Raw genomic sequence first — 26,947 nt, forward strand, 5'->3', positions numbered from 1 at the left:
TCTCTGAGCACTCTGCACACCTTGAGCAGCATCTCTCCCCTTATGTTCTGTTTGTCTATTTTGTTATGCATGTCACATATACTTTAAGTACTCTTCATTCAAACTGAAAGTGAAAAGGTCACTGAGAGCGATGTATCTATGAGTGTATTTGTGTGTTTGGGAAGTTTGGGTGTGTTTGACTGTGTGTATGTGAAGGTAGGTCTTGTTTTGCATTTCACGCTGTCACGACACCTCTCCACACTGATTACTGGCTGGCAGGCTTGAGGACAGGTGTGGGTGGCTCAACTGCTGAGAGACCCTGGTATAACATCAAGAGAGTCATGACTGTGATGTACAGGAGAGATATCCAGATGGGTTTAAGCCTTTTTCTGCCACACTTTCCCATTAATCTCATGGTAACCGAACATGCCATCTTAATCGTGCGCTGCTTTTCCGTGACAAATAAGATCAATCTTGTTAGGTCGAGCCTGGCAACATAGACTTCCATGTCTGAACCTTGTGTGGTCACATTAATAGACAGACATGTACTGGAGTTATTTGGTCATGTAATGCTTCAGACTGAAAATCAGACTGGCTGTGCGGTTAAATATTCAAAAAACAACACCGTCCAAACTTTGCTTTAAACATGTTAATACTGTCAGTGGGAAAGTACTTAATCAGCTTGTTTTAGCAGGTGTACTTATGGCGTAAATTCAGTAGATGTAAACCTCTTAGGGTGCTGCTGTGGTTGACTATATCTAAACCAGTAACCCCACAAAACAGCTAGTACGTTTACGTGCACATTCGAGCTGAGCTACGGCGTCCGAGTTCGACCTCGCCAAATGGACCACCGTTCTTGTCCCAATATACATGCATGGGAAGAGAATCGAGTAACTGACCAAACTACGTCCATATCCGTGGACTGGGTGAAGAAATGTTCAAGACATTCTGCTGCCTTTAACTTTCCCCTGTGGTACATCATCATATATGAACGTATAGCCAATTTTACAGCACAGACAGTTTTGGGATTTTGTCTGATAAAGCTGCAGTTATAAAGTCGGGATTTTTATTAGAGCAGAGCTAGTCTAAAAAAGCTTCATGCAACCGTAAATTGGCATGTAGCTAATGGTCTGATTTTCAATTCCAACTTCTGATGCGCTCAGCAGTATGTCAGAAGAAGAAGAAAAATATGTGATTAGGAGCAGCTTTATTGGGAGTTTGACTGCATTGATATGCACTTACACTTTGCTTTTGTTGCAAAAAAAAAAATGATAACTATCCTTTGAGGTTATTCTTTCCAATTCAAGTTTAGTTGAGCATATACATGTTACAGATTGGAATGCCAACTGGATTATCTGGGTGTGTTAGTCTGATTTTGAGAAGCTCGATTTCGTACAATGTTGGGATTGCTACCATATTTACATGTCTTTTGTTTCAAAGATTGTAGCTTCATTGGAATGGAAAGCTTAAAATGCTAAGAAGTCTTTGAGGTAAACCTATAGACTCATTCCCAATTATGTCTGCTAAAACATGCGCAGTCCCAAACTCTAGAAGCTGTGGCGCAATAGGTAATTTTGACTGTTTGAATTTATTTGACTTCTTGTTCACTGCCACGGACCAATAGTTTTTTTTTTTTAAAGGTTTAAACATCAACATAAAAATGTAAGACTACAGCCATATCTTATCTTAAAGCGCCATGTTCTGCTCAGCAACTTCATTTTTCTGATGCTTAATGAGATTAAGTTGCTTCTGGAACAGTAGATAGGTGCTGGGTGCTCTCTTCAACAGGACCCAGGTGACTATTTTTTTTTCTCCTATATATCACATCTACTGCTGCCATCTCCGAATGTAAGAGTTACTCATATAGTGTGAAGAAAAAAGAAGAAAGAAGCATAATAAGTTCCGGAAATGAAAAAAGGAACTTTCTCTGCAACTTTGTCCAAGTTTTACAAAATTTGGCAAGTAGAGCTCGGGCTTGAACAAACTGCTGCTCAAACTAACAAGCCATTGACAGGCAGTATTTTGTAACCATCAGTTCTGAAGGGGACAACACAATCATCTAAACATGTCCCAAAAGACATGTGCGGGATCCATGTTGTGTAGGTTGCGAGCTGGATTGCTGTGAGATTTACAAGACCAGAATCAAGCAAGAATCCATCTGTACAAGCAACAAGCTATCGATTTGTGGTCAAAAAGCAACAGACTGAAACAGGTGTTCTGTACTGGTATTTAAGGGTGGGTTTTAAGTATGAAAACAATGGAGTATCCTGTTGATTGACTGGCACAGCTGGTCGCCATGTGTGGATCTAATGAAATAAATCAATAATCAATGGTGACAGATTGATGCCTTATCCAATCAGCTGCCAATAACCCTTTGACAGTGAATACCCTTTTGTGTGTTCCCAGTACTTCTCAGATGCTTCTGTTACAATCTACTGTTGTGGCTAATCATCTCAGCAACTACATATCCTGGAAAATGGCATTAGCAGTGTACCTTTCTGAGTGATTGTTGATCCAAAATGGACCAAGGTACATCTAGGATATTCATTCAATGAATACATGTACCTTTTGGTTTTAGGCTTTCTTTTTTTTTCAAATGAAAGAAATACCTGCCTTGAACCAAGAATAAGGCACAAAGATAATGGAAAAACTCAGACAATGAGAGCGGTAAAAAGAATTTTGAGATAAAGGAATGAGTGGAAGGAAGAAGCAAAGATAAGAGGGTAAGAAATCAAGATCCAGATGCCCCTACAGCTACAGCTTTGAAGAGTCGAGGGTACACTTCATCATAATCTAATGTCTGTGATTCCCTCTGATAAGAATATACGCTTCCAATCCACTTGCCGTCGGCCCACTATAGGCAGACAAATTGTTGCACTGCATTGGGATACACACCCTTAGGCATACTGTGGGTTCCTTTACTATCCATCTCAATGCTGGAACTGTCTGAAATGCCATAAGGTCAGTAGAAACTATTGTACGTGCACTGAATAACCTTCTGAGTATGAGTAAAAATAAGTTGTGAGAGATGGACACACTAGCAGTTTTGTAGATCTAAACGATTTGATCGTATTATTCAGATTAAACACCGGAAAGCAAATTAAATCAGATTATACTCTTTTTAATCAATTAGGTCACTTGTGCTGTTATCTGCTGGACATCTGGAAAAGGTCAGGTACCAAGAAGCCTCTTTGTATTATCTGCTCTTTTGGCCAAAGATTGAGAGTTTTCTGACAACAGCTGCTCACACAGCTGCAAATGTGAGATGGAGGTTTGAGAGCATTTTGCAAGTGGAATATGCTGGAAATTCCTCTTCCCAAACTGACTCCAGAGTTAACAGGGAAGCACTAAACCCCAACAAACATGTCAAGTTGTACTCATGAGGCTCATGTAAAAGTGTTTTTGCTTGCAGCTCGTGGCAGTAAAGTGTATGTCGACAAGAAGGTCACAGTTCAGAGGAAACCAAACCTGTACCTGGCTTCAGCAACAAGAACTCACGATTAAGCAGACGGTAGAGGTGGTGGTGGTTAGCGCAAATCAACTTTCATCAACGGTTTTATCAACTTGATGAATTATCAACTTCTTCAAAATCTTAAGAAACAGTGGGCAGTGGGTTATATAAAACATTCAATTCAAAATTCAAATTCAAAAATACTTTATTTATCCCAGAGGGAAATTAAATGTTGATGTAGCTCAATTAAATCAAGGAGTTATTATAGATGCTGATGGCTGTGGGCAGGAATGATTTCCTGTAGCGGTCCGTTTTGCATCCAAACTGAAGAAGCCTTTGACTGAAGAGACTCTGTTTTCCGATAACAGTCTCATGGAGAGGATATTCAGGGTTGTCCATAATTCTCTTGATTTTATGCAAAATCCTTCTTTGCATTATTGTCTCCAGAGGTTCCACAGTCGTCCCCAGAACAGAACCAGCCTTCCTTATCAGGTTGTTGAGTCTTTTTAGGTCCCTGGTTCTGATGCTGCTGCCCCAACAGATGACGCAAGAGGAAATGACGCTCTCAACAACAGACTTGTAGAATATCTGCAACATCTTGTTGCAAACCTTGAAGGACCTTAGCTTCCTCAAGAAGTACAGTCTGCTCTGTCCTTTCTTGTAGATGGCTTCACTGTTGTGTCTCCAGTCCAGTCTGTTGTCCACATGAACACCAAGGTATTTATATTCCTCAACCACCTCCACTTCTTCTCCCATGATGGAAACAGGGTTTGATCTGACCCTGTTTCTCCTGAAATCTACAATCATCTCCTTTATTTTGTTAACATTCAAGATGAGATGATTGTTCCCACACCATGCCACAAAGCGGTCCACCAGCTCTCTGTACTCAGCTTCTTGTCCATCTCTGATACACCCGACAACTACAGAGTCATCTGAATATTTCTGTAGATGACAGGAGTCTGACTTGTACTGGAAGTCTGAAGTGTACAGAGTGAAAAGGAATGGTGAGAGTACAGTCCCCTGTGGTGCTCCTGTGCTGCTGATCACCTGGTTAGACACACAATTCTTCAGTCTGACAAACTGTGGTCTGTTTGTCAGGTAGTCATTAATCCAGGTGATTGTTGAGGCCTCCACCTGAGTCTTCTGGAGTTTCAGACGAAGCAGATCAGGCTGGATTGTGTTAAATACACTGGAGAAATCAAAGAACATGATCCTCACAGTGCTGCCTGCTTTGTCCAGATGACAGTGGGTTTGTTGAAGCAGGTGTATGATAGCGTCTTCAACTCCAACTCCATGGCGATAAGCAAACTGCAGGGGGTCCTGATATGTGCTGGTTTGCTTACACAGGTGGGTCAACAGGAGTCTCTCCAGGACCTTCATGATGTGGGATGTCAGGGCAACAGGTCTGTAGTCATTGATGTCTGAAGGGTGAGTTTTCTTTGGTACCGGAACCAGACAGCAGTGGTACCTTCTCTTGGGTCAAGCTAAGGTTCCCACAGAGCTGCTCTGCACAGGCCTTCAGGACTCGGGGGCTGACACCATCTGGACCTGCAGCCTTGTTCCGGTTTAGTCTCTCCAACTGCCTCTTCACCTGACTTCTAGAAACAGAAAAGTGGGAGGGGGAGGCAAAGGGGACAGCAGCATCTCCTGATTGGGTTGAAGACAAACTAGTGGAAGCAGAAGAATCCATGACTGAGGTGGAGGTGGAGATGTTACAGGAAAGCTGTGGGTCAGAGGAGGGTGGGATGTCTCTTTGGCTGGGAACAGGAGGGGAGGATGGTGAGCTTGTTCCTGAACTGAACCTGTTGAAGAATGTGTTCAGCTCATTTGCTCTGTCCAGACTTCCATCCATCCGATCCTCCCTCTGCTTGAGGCCTGTGATCTTCTTCATTCCTGACCACACATCTCTGATATTGTTCCTCTGCAGTTTACTCTCAAGCTTCTCTCTCTGATCTTGACTTTGAGCTGCTTCTGTATACTCCTCAGTAACTCCCTGTCTCGCTCCCTAAAGGCTCTTTTTTTCTTGTTCAATAGTTCCTTTAGCTCACTGGTGATCCAGGGTTTGTTATTAGGGAAGCATCTCACTGTTCTGGTGGGGATGGTGTTGTCCACACAGAAGTTTATATAGTCAGTCACACACTCAGTCATGGCATTAATGTCCTTTCCATGTGGCTTACAAAGAGAAATCCAATCGGTTGCATCAAAACAACCCTGTAAGGCTTCTTCAGCTTCATGTGACCACTTTCTAACAGTCCTTTTTGTGACAGGTAGTCTCTGGACAAGGGGTTTATATGCTGAACAGAGAAAAACAAGGTTGTGATCTGATTTACCCAGGGGAGGTCTTGATTTGGAAATGTATGAATCCTTGACATTTGTGTAAAACAAATCCAATGTCTTGTTTTCTCTGGTAGAGCAGCTGACAAACTGTTGAAAAGTTGGCAGTGTAGCAGAGAGTGAGGCATGATTAAAATCACCAGATATTGCCACAAAAGAATTGGGGTGTTGTGTCTGTATCTGAGCAACAACGGAACTGATGACATCACATGCAGTGTCAGCAACAGCTGAGGGTGGAATGTAAACAGCCACCAAAACAACACTGGTGAACTCTCTTGGCAAATAATATGGACGAAAACCTACTGCCAATAGTTCAATGTCAGGACTGCAGAGACGACTCTTCACAGTAACATATCCTGGGTGACACCATCTGTTGTTGACAAGCACTGCCAATCCACCCCCTTTCCTTTTCCTGCTACTCTTTAAATCTCGATCTGCTCGTACAGTCAGGAAGCCCGGCAGAGAGACGAGGGAGTCGGGGATATGATCCTGCAGCCATGTCTCAGTAAAACACATAATGCTACATTCCCGATATTCTTGCTGAGTCCTTGTCAAGGCTAGAAGTTCATCCAACTTGTTAGCTAACGATCTTACATTGCCCATGATGACGGATGGCAGAGATGGTTTGAACTTCTTCTTTCTTTCTCTCCTCTTTGCTCCTGCTCTGCATCCACGACGCCTCCTTTTCAATTCCAGTGGGATTTCTGGCTTCAGTTGTCGAATTATTTCTGCTTTTCCAATGTTAATCAGCTGCTCCCTGTTGTAAACCACCTTGTTGCTATGGTTATGCATCATAACAAAAGAGCAAAATATACAAAAGTATTGGGAAAAATCAATCCAGCTGCATAAACATAAACATAAAATAAACATAAGCATGATGTGAATCACATACTGTGGTCTTCACTTTGTCAGGGCTTATCAGACAGCTACCCCCCCAACAAACACTAAATTCTTTGACAGGGAGCCTATCAAAGAATTTAGGGACCATGGACATTCTGTATGGCCATAAATGAGGTTTTTCCGTTTTTCTATGTACCTAATTTGTATGCCAGGAAAATTCACAAAAACAAAGCCTGAAGGGATTTCAGTGTCTGGTTGTACTTCAAAAGGAGGGTTTGTTCGCATTAAGATGATGAAGACCCCAATCGACATTCTGATCGGACATGGACGGGTTTTTACAAGCAGTTTTTATGCAAGGTCCGAGTATCGACATGTTTTTTTAATTAGTGTGGAAGATACACGTTTCGCCCCGTCGATTTATATCATTAGGAAACAATTTGTTAACCAGGGGATTAGTATTACAAAGACAGGTCAGAATTTCAATAATAGACTAAAATGAAAAATATATTCAGCCAATTTTAAAATGAAGTCTGTACAAATTTTCTTTGCAGAATTACTCCTTAATGTTACTCAATGATTATTGTGAATTTCAAATAGCTAACCCTCATCCATAATACAGACTAAAAGCAGCACTGTTACGCAAGTAACATATTGGACCCAGAGTATTCCCGGCAAATTCATGTTTTAGAGCTTGAGTTCCAGTTGCCTCTGTGAACTGCAACAATTAATTTGGCTTCTTTTCTTAACTTTTCACAAGTCTGCAAAAACATTTCTTCTTAATTAATCTGTTGGTACAGCTGATGGCACAACAGCTCTTCTTCTGTTTACGTGTTTTCTGTGTTTCCCAGCCAGTCAATCAGTCCAATGAGCATTGGAAGAATGGATGATTAAGCAATGAGTGCCATGGGCAGGATGAAAACCTTTTCACAGCTGCAGCGCAGACATTCTTAATTATCTGTGCACGCTTTGTTCGGCTCTCCTGATGCAGGCCTGCTAAATGACAAATGAAGGAACAGGCTAAACTGTTTCTACTCTGCAGCTCTCTGCGCCCTTAAAACTTTTGCAAAACAGGTATGTTGGGATGGGTATGCATCCATGTGAAATGCATGGAGGCAGCAACAGAGTGAAGCTGAGAGTAGATTGCAATAAGTGATAAATCTGTCTGATATAAGGAAAACTGGGAGGAACAATGAGCCTCAAAGTCATAAAATGTTGCTCCCATGTAAGAACATAAACACAAGTCGGAATAAACTGATGTCTAGTTGGAGAAAATGATACATTTTTGATCCTTTTAACATTCCCTGGAGGAAACTCTTGCTGGTTTTGGACAAAATGTGTCTCTGGCTCTGTTTACATTAATTCATTTCACCATTTCTTCGTGTCGGCGTCTTGCAAACTATTTACATTTACACACAAAGTTGCTGTCCTCTCAATAAAAGCCTAACTGTTTACTCTGAAACGGGGATCGGCTGATTCGCTAGTCACATGACTAATCAGCCATCACATCACATGATCGCCCTTGCATCTGGAGCATGTGCAACTGCTTAGAAAACACGACCTACAGGTGCATATTGCCTTACACACATGACGAATGATGAGAGAGACACTTGGACGGGAAAGTCCAAAGGCATTTGCAGTTTTCCGTAGTCTCCCTTCATCACTTAAGTAGTATAAGGTGCAAGCAACTTTGGTAAAAACGTCGATGGGCCGTCTCATTCTTGTTGTTTTCTTTTCCAGCTGTGGACGGAGTCGCACGGACAGATTTATCAGGGCTGCCCTCGAAATTCGAAAGTTCTCGCGCCATTCTTCGGCGACAACAACTTGGTCCACGAAATTGTCCCACCATGCGCTGCGTCTAACCCAAAAGCGGCGCTCCATGTACGGCTTGCACTGCGGATCCTCGTTTCTCACCGTTTACAACTGCTAAAATCAGCATCGTATGCGAATGCTTACGTGGGCTCCGGCGTCTTTGAATCCTTCCACCTATGAAGTCATATTCCAGTATTTTAATGTAAATGGACAGTGCATCCGCGATAGAAATGATATAGAAACAGATTAGTATAAATGGCACCTCTGTCTCTGCTGCTGTTTGTGTCTGGGTGTGTTCAGCAGCCGGTCCTGTCCCATTACCTCTTAATGTTCTATGCTCTTTTCAGCACTGACAATACAGCTGCTGACAGGCCATTATGTCACAGTGGTCATTTATTCCCATTCCATCTTCCTTTAAGCTCCTCTCCTCACCCATTGGCACACTCCTTTTTTCACCCTGCCTAATGCTAATGCACCTCCACTGGCCATTTTGTCTGACCAATTGTGCAAGATTCCAGGGTACTGCAGTTGATGGTGCAAAGAAGCAACAAATCCTCACACGAGAGAAGCTGGAACCACAGAATGAATTGTGACCAATCAATTGTGTTGATTATGTCTTTTTTAATCCCTAAAAAGAAAATCTTGCACTTTCCAAATTTATAATTTGGTATATCTGGCTATCTGGTGGTATGCTATTCCTGGTTGACTAATTTTGCTCAGTGCATCTGCCAGTAGTGGCTGTCAATGATCCTACTTCGTCCATCATTGTAACTGGGATCAACCCTAATGGTTCGATGGATAGAAAGGACAGCCATCAATCTCCAGCTCTCAGAGCCAGTAAGTGTTCAGAGCCTCTTTGAGGATCAGATCATGTTGTTATGCAGCTGCTTTTTTGTGTTGTTGAGGGGGAAGCTGGCGCCTCAAGAAGGAAGGCTTCCATCCCCTCGTGGACAGATGGGAGTCGAAAAATAAGGGCACTTATCAAAGAGCGGTAAAAGGAACCCACTAAATGGACGATTTTTTTCAGCACCAAATACAGCAACAAATTTATGTTCAACATCACGATTAAAGCTGAACCCAGATTTCTATGTAAAATAGATCTCTTTCATCAGCTTGAAACACTAAATGGGGTAATTTGAGAGTAAGGCTCTCGGTGTTTGTAGCTGATGTGAAATTACATGATTACTTAGTGAAGAAGAACTTCAAAGAAGCCAAAGAGGTATTTCTTTTGCAAACTGGGGATTGCAAAAGTGAACACAACACCAGCAACAGGACACAGAGCCGTAATTTAAAATGAACACATATGCTTCTGGTAGAGGATAAACATTGCCATTACTTTCACATGCTCTATATCGCATTCAATTATTAATACAATTACCATAAATAACATTCTACATGAATGGATCCTGGACAATATGCACAACAGTTTTTTTTCTTTAAAGCTGTGACTTTTCTTGAATCTAACTTTTATTCACAGATGAAAACACGGCTGGGTATAAAAACATAAATATGTAAACTGCATCTGTTTATTGATGGCGTTCCTGCTTGCTAGAAAGCATTCTTATAATGCCCTTCTATCTGTTATGAGTCGTATTTACGGAACCTTTTGGTAAAATAAAATGAGTGAAACCGAAAAGGAAAAAAATGTGAGAAAAGCTTCATTTGAGATGAGATAAGGGTACACCAATGCAGGTGAGCAACAGAGTGGTAGCATTTAGAGATGGAGGACCAAGCCTGATTTTCAAAATTTGTGTAAAACAGCAGCCTCATTCTACAGCAACAACTAATCTAAGGATTCATGTGCTGGTGAGCCACCTAAGTGAGCCCAAAGAAACATAGGAAACAAGTAGTGTGACAACAGATTTTACTTTCATTATTTCAGTAGGGGGCTTTTCTGGGTGTTACTAGAACTGGAGCCACTACACCACAATCTTAAAACATGCATACACAAATGTTCATATACAAGTTTTATGCTCAATACCAGTTCCCCCCATTGATCCTACCCCTCAATTTTACAGAACTAATGGCCCTCTTTCCTTTTAGGGATCTCGGAGAAGTGGTAATCTAGCCCTTTAACTTCTACTCGGCTTTGGAGTCCATATAGAAGGGTGGATGACCACTACCCCTTGATCCCCAAAAGAAACAGGGCACCTTACCTCTGCCAAATGGAAAGGCAGGCCCCGGGAGGGACAGGGATTGGGCCTTTTTCTCCTGTTATGTCAGAGCCAGCGATTCCCATCTGAAACATGGATAATCCGATTATCTCCACGTCTTCATTCATCCCAATAAGTTCCCAACATACACTGATCGACATTACACTGTAAAATTGAACTGGTCCTTGGTTTGTTGCCAAAACAGCTGTGATTTTTTTAGGGCATGGACCTGGCCCTTAAGTGACATCCTGTGATGCCTGGCACCGGGAACATGGCAGAGGATCCTTTGGCTCCTGTTCGTCGTAGAGTGGGGTCTTTGTAGATTGGGCTTGTTCTGCCAGGCCAATGTCTTGAGCTCTTCTTCGTGTTCCTTAAGCTAAACCAGAGAGGTTTCTATTTTCTGGTGCGTTAGGGTATGTTTTCCTGTTAGGAGAGCATGCCATGGCTTGCGCACTTGCATGGGATAGTTTATCAGTGTAGTTCACTCCATTACTCGTTTGTATGTTTCGGCTGACTGGTGTGTATCAGCGGTGTTCCATGAGTTTGCCACAGCTGTCTGGCCGACTGTTGGTTTAGCCTTTGTTTTTCACCGTCCTACAACATCAGTGCTGTGTGGAACTGAATTTAGAAAAGATTCAATTTCATCTCATCTTTGTATGTCATGCTTTGGTGTCAAAGTTTCTTTAGCTGGGATGGTACGAATTGACTATGATTAATGTTTTTAGTAATTTGCTCTAAATGGCAATGTTTACATCAAACAATGACAATATGACACTTATTCAAATGTTCTTGATGATCTGAATGATCTTTAAAATACTTGCTAAACAGCATAAACAGGTTGTAAGCAAGCAAAATACAACCATCCACATACAGTGTATGTCTGTGGCACATGAATCCATGTTTTATGCACACACACACATATACACACGAAACCAATATATATTCACTATTTATGCTGCACAGTTTTTTTTAGTTCTTTAAAGAAATTCATATAGTCAGTGCATCACAGGACATGTTTTGCATGTGCATGCACCAATATGGAAACAAAGTTGAAGGCATCAAGCAGTAAATAGTTTTATTCCTTAATGAACCTGCCTTTCAACACCTGATAACAGCCGCCAAGATGCGTTTACCTCCCGCTGTATACACTACATTTTTCCCTGTGCTTCTTATCCACAAACAATGAGGCAAACAATAATTTCATGCTAGAATTAGGATATTGCTGCTACTTATAAAACAAATGGAAATCAATCAAGTCTGATGCGGAAAATGCTTCAAACAGTGCAAGGCTGTTTTTCCATTAATTACTTGGGCTGCGCTCAGGTTTGAGCAAATGTCTTAACAATTCCAAATTCAATCAAATCATCAGAGTAAACAATGCATCAGTTTCCAAGCTTAACTAGTAAAGTCAAAAGTAAGACTCTCATTAAATTAAATTTAAATTCAGTAGCCTTTAGGTTATCACGGAGAAACAGCTGTGAAACCTGTGCATTTTAATCACTGCTGCTTTTTATCAAATCCTGTTGTCAAACTAACTGCTCGACTTGCAACGCTGCCAAACTAAATTCTTTTTTTTATATTCTTTTATGCCAGGAGGGATATAATATGTTATGTTATCCTGAATTCCTAGTTTAAATTATCCTCTCTTGCTGCCAACTTTACAAACTTCAAACATTGTCAAAAGTTACGTCAGTGCCATCAAGCACACAGAAATGTTGATGCGTACAGTTTTACACAGACATCTGGAAGATAAATTGCTGGAATAGATAATTCCACACAGCGACAGAAATAACCAGTTTTCTGGTTGGAAGGGAAGAGCAACATCTTTCACAAATGTGGTAGCCATCTATAAATCAAATAAAGGACATTCCCACTTAAATAACCTTGTCTCTTATCATTTATTGTATGTGCTTTTTTCATTAGATAGTGATTTAAATTTTGAACAATTTCATTTACCTAATATATGAAAGGAGAAGATAGACTAACACCATGAAGGAAAACCACATTATTGCTGTAAATATGGAGAGTAAACGCCACTCTGAGATATGAATTGACATACGAGTACTTCTAACCTGATTAATTTTCTTTTCATATTATTTCCGATTAAATACACTAAATAACACTCAGTCTGTTCTGACCTATGACTGCAAATTGCTGAACTCCAGACTTACAATGGCTTTGAGCCTGGCGTAAACCCTGTTTTGATGTTTAAAAAGTTACTACTGGGCGCCTGAATTGTACAGACAGTGATTTTTGTCTCTAGCCCTGTTGCATACTGTATATATTTGTGGGCATTTATTTTCAGAGTGCAAAATTCTAGGAGGAGATTATTCTGTAGAACTCTGCAGGCTGACTTTCCAAAAGCTTTTAGAAAATTACTACCGTAACACTTACAGCCAAAACATGACATGCCTTTAAGTTTGTACTTGCCATGGCTGTGATAGTTGCTGAGCAAAAGAGGCACAGGTGGCAACAGACAGTGTGTGGAGAAAGGGGATTATTCCATTTAAATAAATTCATAAAAAATGCCAGGAGAGGAGTTATTAGAAAGTATCAACTGCCAGCCACAATATTCCTCATTAAATGGAAGAAATTTTCCAGTGCAACACCTGCAACCCCAAAACTTTATTTAAATCCCCAATTAAAGCAAAACAAAAAAATAACAACAACAAAAAAGTTGGGATGCTGTTTGAAATGGTCGGGACTGCAGGCAGGCCAGTCCAGCACCTCGGCTCTACTACTACAAAGTGATAGATGCAGTGTGTGGTTTAATATACACATTTCACTCTGACTGAAATATGGAAAGACTTCCCTAAAAAGATGTCTGGATGGGAGCACATGTTGCTCTATATATATCTGTATATATTTCAACATTCATGGAGCCCTTCTAGATCTGCAAGTTGAGCATTTTATTGGCACTAATGCACCCCCATACCATCAGAGATGCTTTTGAACTGAGTGCTGCTAACAAGATTGTCCCCTCTCCTCTTTAGTCCAGAGAATCCAGTGTTGATGATTTCCAGAAAGAATTCAAAATGTCCACTGGTCTGACAACAGAACAATTTTCTTATTTGCCTCAGTCCATTTTAAAAGAGCTTTGGTCCAGAGATGGTGTTGCATTTCTGGCTTCGTCTATACATGATAGAACTTTAACCTGCATTTGTGGATGGCACATTGAACTGTTTTCACAGAAACTGATTTCTGGTAGTTTTACTGAGCTCATGAAGTGATTTCAACGACAGAATCCTACCTGCTTTCTATGTAGCCTCTTTCCATCTTTACTTCTGAGAGACTCTGCTTCTGTAAGGTGTTCTTATAAACCCAGTTATGTTATTGACCAGGTGCCAGTTAACCTTTTACTTTTCCAGCCTTTTATTGGCCCATATTTAACATTTAAAATGTAATCTATGCTCTGCTGTGTATAAAATATTGCTTTGACCAGGATTTCAAATCAATGCCTTCTGATTTTATTTACATTTTACACAGTGTCTTGTTGGCACACCCCACTTGGGGTTGTGTGTTTGTTCACTTTGTTTTAATCAATGCTCCATAACCACTCCTATCACATTCTTAGGACCACACCTGCAGAACTGGACACTCCCATTTGTGCTGTTTATGATTTGCAAACACATGCTAATTTGCCCAGTTAGGTGAATTCAGGGCCTAATTTTTGTCTCATTCTATACAAAGAAAATCAGTTATGGATTTTGCTCTCTTGACTGAGGACACTTTGCATCACATCTCTTCTGCTGCAGGGATTTGCTTTTCCTGTGCGTTTACACTTGTGCTCACACGACATGACTAATCACAGACACAACTATTGCTGTAATTACAGAACGTTTAATTCAATTTTTGAATTTATGTGTGGGTTTTTGAGGTAAGCTTGCAACAAATCAGTTCAGTTCTTTGAACATTGGAACTGGGTATTGAAAACTGAGCCAAGTGCTGCAATGAAAGCCATAATAGCTTCTCAGGAACACCTTACAATTCTCGACAAAGATGTAGCAAAGGGAGTGGGATAATAAATATGAGGCTAAATACTCGGGAAATGGATTTAAAGCATGTGGAAATTCAAGTCACGACTACTTGTCTTGCCAATTTCATACAAAATGAGTGAGAGGGCTTTAAAGGTCAGCCGGAAAGTAAATTCCAGGTAAGCCGGTGGTCATTGTGTTCATGGCCTTACAGTTAATTGCTTCCCTGTAGCCTGTTATTTTTAAAATCACGAATTGTATTATTTTAATTTTTCATGTTTGGTTTGGAGCTGTAAAAAAAAGTGTGACTGAGTCAGACTGTGTCAGTCTAATTATCTTGTTAGAACTGACAGAAGAATGACTTGCTTGCCTACTTGTTCAATAAAGCAAGATCAATTCCAGGGGAAAGCTGTCCATTTGCTGAGATCTTTGCGTCATAAATATTCAAACAGCTTATTTGAATTGACGAAAGAAAAGAAGAATTCAGTACAAAACAACCTGGGCTGGTATGAAGAAATAGAGCTTATTGTTGAGTGTTTTTTAATGAATTGTAAACTCAAGTGAAGCTATATTCAGTAGAGATTTTGCAAAAGTATCTGAACAATCAATGAATGTGCCCATCTCCTTTTTTGTGCCTCAGGCAGAAACATTAACAAGCCTTGTTTTATTATTCACAAGTTTGCTCTCAAACTGACTCAGGTGATGCATAATTAACACAGGAATTACAACATAAACACCTTTGAGCTGGCCGTGTTACGTGTTATTTTAGCATTCCTGTCTGCATTAGTGTGTTTTCCCTACCAGGGTCAGTTCAACACATTGCTGGCAAAAAGACTGGGCCTGAGAGAGAGATTGGTACCAATTGTCTGTGACTCAACTGCAGGAAAATGCAAGTGTTTGAGAATAAAATTGCTAGTCAAGTACAGAACAGGAACTTTACCATCACTGAAGATCAACATGAAGAAGACAGAAGAAACTAATCTATGCCTTTCATGTCAAGCCATTTCTGATGGGCCACTGACAGACTCAAACCAAAACAAAGAATAACCACAGTTACCCTTGTGACCCTAAACAATTAAATACAAATATTACTGCTTCTCTCTGAACAGCAGAGGCACAGTCTGTGTCATAAGTTGGGAATTCGATTTGCCTTCCTTTGCAAACTTTTATGTAATTTAGCCTGTTCTCACCTGGAATGTTATGGATGGTGATGGCAAGGATGAGGAGAAGAATTCGTCGCCAGCTGCTACCCGTCTGCCCAACCTCCTCCTGTTGTTTGCTGCCCGTTTCCTGTCCATCTGAATGGCTCGAATGAGGTCCTCTCCTTCTCTGGTAGACATCACCGTTCTCGAGTTTATCTGTGTTAAACAAAAAAAAGAGGATAGTGATTAAAACTGTTTCCAATGTTGTACAACATTCACAGACTCAGGCTTTTATTGAGACTAAGAGCTCTGCTCTAACTGAAGCTTCCCTGAACAAGGCCCGAATGCCTGAAAACTTGCACACAGCAAGCTGCCACCAACAATGTTTATCACATCCCAAAATAAAAAATCAAGTGCGCTAGCACGGGCTATGCAATAATTGGGCAGCTGTGTGGACAGTAATCAGAGTTTTAACTTGTCTCTCAAAGCCTATTTTTCGCCTTTCTTTCCAAACAAAAAATGCTTTGCGGAAAAACCTGTTTGACACATACACCTACATACAGTTAAGCCAAGATTTCAAAGATTTCAGCACTTCGCTTTTAAGTGTTGCTTCCTAAAACAGTTGAATCATAGGTAAAGAGGAGTGCCTTTAAGTGCTCGCTTGATCGCATCAGGCTCAGTTTAGGATTGCCGATCTCACAAATGGCAGCACACACCAACATTGAGTCACAATAGATGGCGCGCCTGAGTTTTTGGCGTCGTTTTGGCCAGTCATGCATCTCCCAATTAACCCTAACTCCAGTGAAACCCAAGAGGGTACACAGTTATTGCAGATCTTTCAAAATGTACAGCAAAACAGACAAGTTGAAACAGCGTAGTTATGTTTTTGTTCGTGTAATTACTGCATAAAGGATTTTTTTTTTTTGCCAAATTTCAATAGTAGTTTCATAACATTTTTCTTTTTCTCTGGCATATCAATTTATTTATTAAGCGATTTATATATGTGTTTTCATTTATTCTAAAGTTATCGTAGTTTCAAAAGCCTGAGAAAAGGAAAAAAGAAACATTTCACATTTCATATTCAGTTGCCGTCAAACCCACCGGAGGTCACATGCTATTCAAACGTATTTATAGACCATTTTAGCAGCATGACCTCTCTTCTGAGAGGAGAACAGTCTCGGCTCACTGCAGTGAGCCAAATTCATATATACCAGCAGTGTTTACATCACCATGCAGTTGTGCAAAGAGCATTGCAGCAGACTCAATCCCTGCTTTACAAATGGATGCTTGGTGATTTTCTGTGCTTATATCTGAAAATGTTTCAGTGAACCATTAAGATTAGTTATATATTTCATCTAACTGAAGAAATAAATTAGTTAATAATGCTCTCAATGATATTATCAACCAACCAGCAGCTGTTATGTTCTGTGGTACGTGTGTTAACCGGTTCAACACATGACTTGCGGCAAGATTTTGTCTAAAAGAAGGATTGGTGGTGTACCAGTCGTCCGTGGTTCGACTGCAGATGAGTGAAATGTAAGTACTCGAGAAGAGAATTGAAAATTTTATTATTTACACCTCAGTTTGGTGTGTGGTCTCAGCTCCTGGGCTATTTACTGTATTCTCTCTCACACTGTAATCGCATGCTCTCAGGGTTATTAAGTACTACAGATCTCGAGAGAGAGGCGGACCCTGAGGAAAAGAGAGATGCAATAAGTGGAGTGGGTCACTCTAAAACCTAGAATTATCCACTTGAATTGAGGTGTCAGTAATTGGGGAAAAAAAGGGGCCGCTGTATTGTCTCTCTACGTTATTTTGACCAGAAAGTGTCATTGACATTTCATTAAGACCTCCAGAAATCAGGTCGACCTGTGAAAACAAGAACATAATATGTCTCTTTTAAACTTGCAAAAACAAACGAGTTCACAATCAGCTGTCTTTACACCTTCAGCAGGTGCACTCCATATAACAACATTAAGATTCATTTTATGTCGTAAAAGTCCAGTGTTCACTCCATTTAACCCCGACTTTGGCCTCCATATTTTGTTCTTTTAAGTCCCTCAAACAAAATGCTAATTCTATGTGGCAGTTGGCCAGGTGTGTGGAGGTGTGCAACCAGAAAGGGTTTCGACTCCACTCAGTCAATTTTCATCCTCCGTCTAACTTGCTCTCATTTGTTTCATCATCCTACCCCCTCAGCTTGCAGCAGCATCGGCCGCAGTCACAGCGGTGCAGGGAATGACTCAGCGTGACTAACCTCTCACTGTGGAAAAAGCTTCTGACAGCAGGGGTTGACCCTGACCATTCAGGAAAAGGCATTAACATTTGCTCTCTTTTTTTCTTTTATTTTGCTTTTAGACATGGTGGGAAAACGCATAATTATGTTTTGTCCTGATTTCCAAACCCTTAGTTGCCACTGTGACTAAAGGGGAGAGTTGCAAGTCAACTTTCACAGCTTTCTCCAAGTTGACAATAGTCACAGATTAAATTAATTAGAGCTTTATTAGTATGTAGAGTTCACTTTATCAAAAAGGATTCCTGATTGTGTCAGAACAAATGTTTTAAAAGGTGCTTCCTACAAAAACACTCAAAATCATAATAATCGGGCATATTAAGTATTTTGAAAGGCTAATCAGTGGTTATGCAGTATTGGTGTGAATATCATAAGGTAACATTCAAATGTGTCAGCTGAGCATGAAATATACCTATCTTCCAGTCACCTAATGTTCCGTTTGACATTGCAAAACTGACATGAAGCATATCCAAAAAGCTGGCTGGAGGATTCATTCAAAAAAGCTCTCTGAGGGTACAGGTACTGGCCTGATGTAAAGAATTTAAAAAAAGAAAAAAAGAATCAATAATAACTCTCTTCTGTTGCTGTAAGCACTGTAAGGCTTCATGTTTACATGTATGTTCTGTCTTCTGTCTTTCCTTGAGTATATTTTTAGTAGTCTGGCTTCCTTTCTTCATTGTGAATCCCTGAGTGGCTCTCAGTGGTTCCACCTGGGTCATGTTCCCTAATTAGTCCTGAGTGTATTTATAGACCCGTTTCTCTCCGTGACTCTCGTCAGTCGGTCCGTGAACCTTTCCTGTGTCACTTGGGCTTGCTCTTTACCCCACTGTACTCGTTCCGTTGACCCGGTGGATTTTCTTTCTCCACATTCATTTATCTTGTGTTTCGCCATCTGCTTTTCTATCATTAGAAGTAAGTTTAATGAAAGTTTACTTTAAGCTCCTGACTGGATTTCTGTGTGCCCGCATTTGGGTGCTCTCGTTGAAGTGTTTGTTACAACGATTGTGCGCGCCATGACCAGTAGCACGCCGTTATCTCTCATTAAACAGAAGAGGAAAGGAACCGTTAGTTGAAGGCACCACGTCCTTCCAACTCTCCTCAAGTTAGCTAAAATTGTCTTCCATGAAGTAACTTTTAAAAAGCATGAGGAAAAGCCATTTTTTTTATCTTTATTTGCAGTCCATGTCAATGATCTAGAAGTAAAAGAATAATAACTCTGGTAATATTTCTGACAGTGTAACAGGTTGTGGACAGAAAACAGACTTACTGGCACATTATACATTTGTAGTGGTCTTGAAGTTTGGTTGTGTTACCTGTTTATGTGTGTGCTTTAGTTTTGGGGTTTTCATACAGTATTGATAGGGATGCACTGATACCGCTACTAGTATTGGGCCGATACTATTCTAATATACTTGTAGTCGTTAAAGTTAACCGATACCATGAACCGATACCAATTTATTGCATGAAGACCGCGATCAAAGGGTGGCTTGTCATATTTGTTGTATTTTTTTAGATTAGCGGCTAGGGGAGATGTCGAGCTAATCAGGAACACTGTGGTTTGGCTAGTGAGACCGAAACCTGTCTTCCAATTCATTGCATTTGTTTTGTGGTAGAAGTATCGGCATCGGTACTCTGTATCGGCAAGTACTCAGATCTAAGTAGCTGTATCGTATCGGTTTGAAAAAAAGTGGTATCGGTGCATCCCTAATCATTGGTGTTCATTCAGCAGTTATATAAAACATGCTAGCATCACAAGATGTAATTTTTTTTTTTTTGGGGGGGGGGGGGGGGGTGATCTTGATATATGAAGGTAAATCAGTGAGGTCACCTTTAATGCTGAATAATAAATACAGATTTTGGAACATCATTTGTGGAGAGATGATTTGTTTTTTACATCAAGTATAAAATATCATATCTGGGAAAGCACCATTTCAGCTGGTTATTCATGTCATTTTAATTAGACGAAGATTCCCAAACCTCATGCAAGTGTAGAAACTTTTGTGGATTAGTTGAGGTTTTTTCTGATTTTTACCATTTTCATTCACTTTTTCCTCATCAAATCCTCCACATGTGAAGACAGAAACCAGACTAGTGTTTGCCTTTCAAAACTCCAACAGCGACTCTCTGCAGCTCACTCGCTCTGAGCCGGGTTGGTGGTGTCATGAGAAATCGTCATGCAGCAGAGACAGTGCCAAGTTTTCTGAAATGTGATGCTGCCATCAAATTCAATGCAAAAGCATTCATATGCAAAGCATTGCAAATCATCTGAAATAAGTTACTGTGCATTAAACATGATAAACAATCAGTTTATTTCACTGGCTTTAACTATAATAAGAACTCCTTTCTCATCCCGGTAAGACCTGTTCATCCTCCCTACTGTCCTCTACCTCTCCCACCTCCTCCCATCCCATCATTTGTCTCTCTCAGATACATTCTCGAACACAGGCAATTGACCTCTATTAGAGCATTTCAAGTGTCTCAGTTTTGCCATGTTGGCAGCAGTAAACAGGAATTATCTGGCTTGAAAAGGTCAAAAGATGTGGAGTTTTTGCTCGGGGTGCTCGGGTTACACCCTCAGTCAGTGGGTGCTTTCAAAGGAAGAAAAAAAACAGTCAATTTCTCTCCAATTGAACTCCCCAAACCATTAAACCTTAGCAAATGGTTGCGTGTACATACCCTGTGAGCACATCACCGTCTCTTTCTCACTGCTAATGATTGCAGAGGGGCCGTTGGGCAGGATTTCTATCCCCTGTTTTCTACACTGTGTTGTACTGTGTAGAAAACTGTGTTGTGTTCTTTCTACACTTGGTGATAAACGTAGGCGGAGAGTCAGACGTGAACATTGTAATTTCAATACTTTTATGATGACACGTTTATCTCAAACAGGGGCAGTTTGTCCAATAGGCAGATGAAGCAATGCTTGTTATAAAAATTCAGAACAGCAAAAAAAACGACACGCCTGTAGTTTGCATGCGTCAACAAGCAGTAACTTGTACACACAGCAACATCCAGTGGTCGGAATGAAAATTATATGAAGCACAACACATCTGAGTTTCATTGCTTGTCATTTTTCCATTAGTATAATCTGTTTTGTGGCTCTTCAACCAAGATTAAATCTGCTGCTCAAGCTTTCCCGCTTCAAATGTCTTACATGCTTAAGTAACAAATGAAGGTGGTGGCAAATCATCCTGCTTTATCATTGTTGGAGCATTCTATTGGTCCATCGTTGCTACAGTTATGCTGGGTTATTCCATGACTTAAAGAGTGAGAGATCTAAAAAGTGTAAGTTCAATTTGAGAAGTATGAAATTGAGATAAATAAACAAATAAGAAGATTGAATCACAGCGAGATATAATTTAATAAAATTTAGGGTAAAAAAAAAATCAAACCTTAATGTATTTACTTTTATATAGCTTTGCTAATTCATGTAACTGGCTCGGTGGCTCGGAATTTTATATAGAACAACTTATTTGTCTGGTTCTGTAAATGATAAACTAAAGTTAAAGTATACCTTGGAATGTTTTAATCGGCAAAGTGACCTGTATAGCTGGGCAGAAATCCTATGAATACCTATTTTCTTTCATATTGATCCCTTATGTTGCGTTATGAAAGGATGCAATTCATAGCGGCCATGCTGCACAGCCACAATTTGTTGCCAAAATGAGGTTGTAAACTTATACATTTTAAAACCTTTATCTAACCAGTAAAAAAATTCTGTTGTGAGAGAGAAAAAAAATCTCTTTTGCATGGAAGTCAAGGCCAAGCAAACAGCAACAAAAGTCTGTATAATGTAACACGTGAAATATATGGACTACATGGTAAATACAATACATGGAATTCCCCCTAGTTTTTTTTTTATTGACAATGTAAATAAAGAATATTCAAAATTAGACATATATTTTTTGTATGTATACATATATATATATATATATATATATATATATATATATATATATGTAAAAAGAAATCTGTTGAAGAACTCCTGCAACATGTATGAGTGTGTTCCTGATCAACTAGCAAACAACCCTGCCTTTGGACGTTGGACAAATAGTTCAAACAGGCTGAATACGAGCAAGAAAATGAGGATTGGGCTTAGAGTTCGAGGTAAATCAGAAGAGGGGGGTGGAATTTAAGTTTTCACTGAAAATCAGAACGGGTCACTGAATGAGACATTTTCAAACCTAAGAGGCAGGTTGCTGTTTTTTCAGAGATTCTCAGTTGGTAGTGACTTCAGACACCCAAATATGTGCTCTGAATATCAAAGAAAGTTTTCTTTTTTTTTTTTTTAATATGTCCCCTTTAGGCACCACCTTTTCCTAAGCCATGCTTTGAACTCACTGAAATTAACAAACTAGTCAGACAGAAAGGGACACCCTAACAGGATTTTAGCGTCGTTTGAACAGTGCCCTAAAAATAAAGTTCATCTTCTGAGACTGGGGATCGATGGAAAAATGAACACCATTTCCAGCAGGTGCTAGAAAAAGACTTGCAGAAAATGATGGCGAACCTCAAAGGTTGAATGAGAATAAACTTTTCATCAGGGCGGTGAGCACCTTGTTTGTCTGATAGACAAATCTAGCCTTTGAAGCAGTATGTTGTCCTACTCAGTGTTGGTCAAGTTACTTTTAAAAATTAACTAGTTACAGTTACTAGTTACTGCTCCCAAAAAGTAATTGAGTTAGTAACTCAGTTACCACATTGTAAAAGTAATTAGTTACTCAGCAAAGTAACTGTGGTGTTATTTTTTATGTTCTATAACGCTGTTACGTTCTATAACATCTTTAACATCAAATATGTTTATATTAACTGATTGAAGAATAAAAACAGTATATACAGTAATTTAGAACATTTGCTATTTATTTGAACTCAATAGATTGCAGCCTGCCATATGATGCATAGAAATAAAAACATAAATATTGAATATAAAATGGTGATGGTGGTCACCTGTTTCTGACCCGAAAAATCGAGTGTTGTTTGTTTTCGAGTGGCTCCGCCTCCTTCGCTGGGGCTCACCCTAGCTGCATTTGGGCTTGGGGTTGGGTTAGCAGCTGCAGAAGCAACAAGTGCTTCATATTCGCATGGGTTGATGTGAGGTGCTTCATTAGATCTGAGTTACTTGAGGCAGACGTGGATAAAGTTTTTTTCCCTGGGCATAGCGTGCATGTTACATACACATTCTTGCCTTTTATCTCCATGAGTGAGAAGTAGTGCCGGTACTTCCAGTTAGAGAACGCTACCTTTGAACTTCCCTGGCTCGTCGCCATTGTCGCTGTCTCGTGTGTGTTTAGTAGTAGTCGTCAGCGCGTGCAGTGAGACAGCGTGAGCAGGTCATCCACCCAGCCAATCATCATCGCATTTGCAACGGTGTCATCATCCCCACCCCTACTCTCTCCAGGCAGCATGCAGCTGATGTGTAGCCGAAAGCCTACAACCAAATTGTAGTAACGCACCACTTTATATTCTCAGTAACGATAACGGCTTTGTAACGATGGGATAAATGATTAATTAGATTACTCCGTTACTGGAAAAGTAACGCCGTTATACTTAAACGGCGTTACTCCCAACACTGGTCCTACTGTATACAGGATAAACCACAGCAAGAACTTCCATCTTGAGGGTTCTTCTATTCTTCAAGGCACTTTTATTGCAAAATGTTACCACAACAGTAAAGCTCTACAGCCAAAGCACAGCTAGAGCCATTTAGTTTGAAAACAGTCTGCCAGGTCATAGTTCGCCATTTACACATGCATGCATTGTAATTGTAATTGAACTATTCCGCTATAGCAGCATGGCTGAGTATAAATTTGATCTGTGGGAACAATCGTACCATGCAGTAGTGCTGGGCGGTATACCGGTTCACACCGAATACCGGTTTATAATTTTGTTATGATATGAATTTTTAATATACCGCCATACCAGTGTATTTGATTACACAATGGGGGGAACGCTGCGTCGCGCGACATTGTTTGAGACGGGACCCTTTTCAGTGTTGCGCTTCTAAACACGCATGTTTACTGTCTATGGGTGCGAGGTGGTAATAAGCACTTGCGTTACGCGAAGGTGAAGGTGGATAGGATAGACATGGAAAGTTCCGAAAACGAAGCTGCAGAACTAGTAGAACATGCTGACATAGAAGAACTTGTGCCAAAAAAAGGAGCCGGTGTTCTGTCGATTTCTCCTACTCGTCGAGAATTGCTACTTTGTGGTTTTGCGCATGCGCCGAGCCGATTTTCTAAGTTTCGTTTTCACGCCGATAATGTTTTGCTACCCTGCGTCTTGGTGTGTAACTGTAACATCCTCAAAATCCTGATTATTTTCTCTTTTGGAAGACATGAAAAAACTTATTGTATTAACAAGCAGTTAGCTTAACATGCACAAATGGGGTGTCTGAAATATGACGCATATTTGAGCATGTTGAATAAGTGGAAGGCGCCTATGAAAGTTACGTTATCCACGAGGCAGCGGCTTTTCTCTCTCACAATAAATACACAATTTTTCTCTTCTATATAAAAACATTAATTAATAACAGCGATGCTGTTTTTAGGAATGGAAGAAAACTGGTCTACAGTTCACAAGTACCTTTCTGAGGGACACTTCTGTCTTTATTTAGGTGACTCTGCTCCATCATTGTCATGAATGCATTGAGAACAGGGGGAGCATTATTTGACAGTGTGTTATTGGACTATCAAAATGTGCTACCCTCTTAAATAAATCAATTTCATTACACTTTTTATAATTACACACATGAGAGACAAAAAAAAACTTACTTTATGACTTTATTTGATATACAGAGGTAGAAAACCATAAAGTAGGATTTTTTGATAGGGTAGCACAAATCGATAGACAAGCCTATCGGTTTTTGCGGCGGTAGCATTTCTCGACGAAGTAGCACAAATCAACAGAACACCGTGTCTGTAGTTTGGAAGTTTTTTGGTTTCAAAAAATCTGACGTCGACCAAACAACCATTTTATGCAAGTGTTGTCGGGCTACAGTTGTCGCTGGAGGTGGCAACACGAGCAATTTGCTCCATCACCTTAGCCGTAAGCATGTCTTAGACTATCAAGAATGCATGAAGTTAAGGTCAGCACCCGCCACATCAGCAGGTAACACGGGGAAAGCAAAAGAAAAGTCGACCCAAATGTCACTTCAAGACGCACAGTAAAAGTTCTGTATTTTGACTGCAATTGTGTTTGCATTCCGATTCCTCACTTCATTAGAATCATGAGTAGCACTTCTTTGTAAACAGCATCATTTTGTGGGACGTTATTCTATGACGGTAAAATAGACCATCCTAAGTCAATCTACTGCAGTAATTTGTTCTCAATCTGTAGAAAATGCTGTGAACACCTAATTATGCATGAAAAAAAAATACCGTGATATACCGTGAAACCGTGAAAAAATACCGTGATATGTATTTTTGGTCATACCGCCCAGCACTACCATGCTGCCAAAAACATAATTAAATTAAATGTTTTGCACAATATTGCCATGAACGAGGGTCTCCCACTACCTGAAACATCCCGGGCAGACCAGAAGCTGTGGTGCCAGAAGACCCCCCTCATGGACCGCCCCATCAAAGTGCCATCATGATGAGGCAAAAACATTTTCATATCAATCCATTTCTTCTTTATTTAGGTGACATTACGAACTACAGGTGACACGGAATTAACAGCACTCGTAATTTCTTCCCATTTCTCCGCTTTAGCGGGTCTCGTAATTCCACTGCTGACACTGCTTAAAATGACAGATTTTCCTTTTTGGATCTATGAAAGCAGAACTTCAATCTCAGAGCTCGTAAAGTTGTTCTTTTTGCGCCTTGATGCCATTCTCAAGACTCAATACTCAACACTTCCCGGCACAGGAGAGAGGAAGCGTGGCCTTATATGGTATTATTTTGGGTGTGGAGTATGCAAATTTTCTATCCTCGTGCATGGAGTTGCACCCCCCATTGCGACATCCCGCCATTCCCACATGCAAACATCCTGACATTCCGACAAGACTTTCCATTTAAGTAAATGTGCGTTACTCAACATGTGAGTCCCTTCTTTCTGTTCATGCATTTTACATTTTTTAAGACGTGTACAGATGTTATACAGTATTTAAAAGCGTAATTAAAGCCTCTCTCCCTCTCTGCCTGTTATTCTTCAAAGCTTGTAATGTTTGAATGATATTAAATTGATACTGAATGATAATTTAAGGGTCAAATCTACAGTCAGAGGGGAGGATCAGGTGGATGTGGGCTTATTTCGGATTTAAAAAATAAAAATAAAAGATGATGGCACTCAGGATCCATCAGTAAGAGCTGTGTTGTCACTATTTCACTATAAAACCTGAAAATACCTTTCTGCACCGATTGTGCCTTTCCAGATGTGCAAGCTGCCAGTTCCATAAGCATGAATGCATCACAATACCATCTGACATGCAGGCCTTTGAACTGAGCGCTGATAGCAAGCTAGATTGTCCCTCTCCTTCTTACTCCAGAGAAGGTGGTATTCCGCGACTTCAAAAAGCTATTTCAACATTTGATTTGTCTGACCACAGAACTAGTTTTCCCACTTTGCTTCAGTCCATTTTAGATAAACTTTGGTTCAGAGAAGACAGCTGCATTTTTGGATCATGTTCACGTGTAAGCTTCTTCTTTACACGACCCGGCCTTAACCTGCATTTGTGGATGGCACAGTGAGCCGTTTTCACAGACACAGAGATGTCTCCAGATTCTTTGAAACTTTTGATGTACTTTAGATGGTAAGATATTCAAAGTCTTCACAATGTATGCAGAAAAAACCCCAAAAACTTAAAATTATGCCACCATTTTTTGATACAGTTTTGTGCACTGCTCAGCCCGTCTTTACTCCTGAGAGACTGCCTCTCTTTTTATAGCCAATCCTGTTACTGTCCTGGTGCCAATTAACCTAATTAGTTGCAACATGTTCCTCCTCCTTTTATGAACCACCTAGTTTTCCAGCTTTTT

General features: G+C 40.2%; 1 protein-coding gene across 2 annotated transcripts in view; it reads right to left on the minus strand.

Moving 5' to 3' along the window:
* The window catches only part of slc39a11 (solute carrier family 39, member 11), a 192,926-nt gene that overhangs the window by 3,922 nt on the left and 162,057 nt on the right, over positions 1 to 26,947 (minus strand). For both annotated transcript variants that reach the window (XM_075457533.1, XM_075457532.1), the window contains exon 6: positions 15,731 to 15,898. In XM_075457533.1, the coding sequence (XP_075313648.1) occupies positions 15,731 to 15,898 (168 nt within the window). The remainder of the gene's footprint in view (positions 1 to 15,730; positions 15,899 to 26,947) is intronic.

The sequence above is a fragment of the Odontesthes bonariensis genome, chromosome 23 (assembly GCF_027942865.1).
Source record: "Odontesthes bonariensis isolate fOdoBon6 chromosome 23, fOdoBon6.hap1, whole genome shotgun sequence".
NCBI classification, from domain to species: Eukaryota; Metazoa; Chordata; class Actinopteri; order Atheriniformes; family Atherinopsidae; genus Odontesthes; species Odontesthes bonariensis.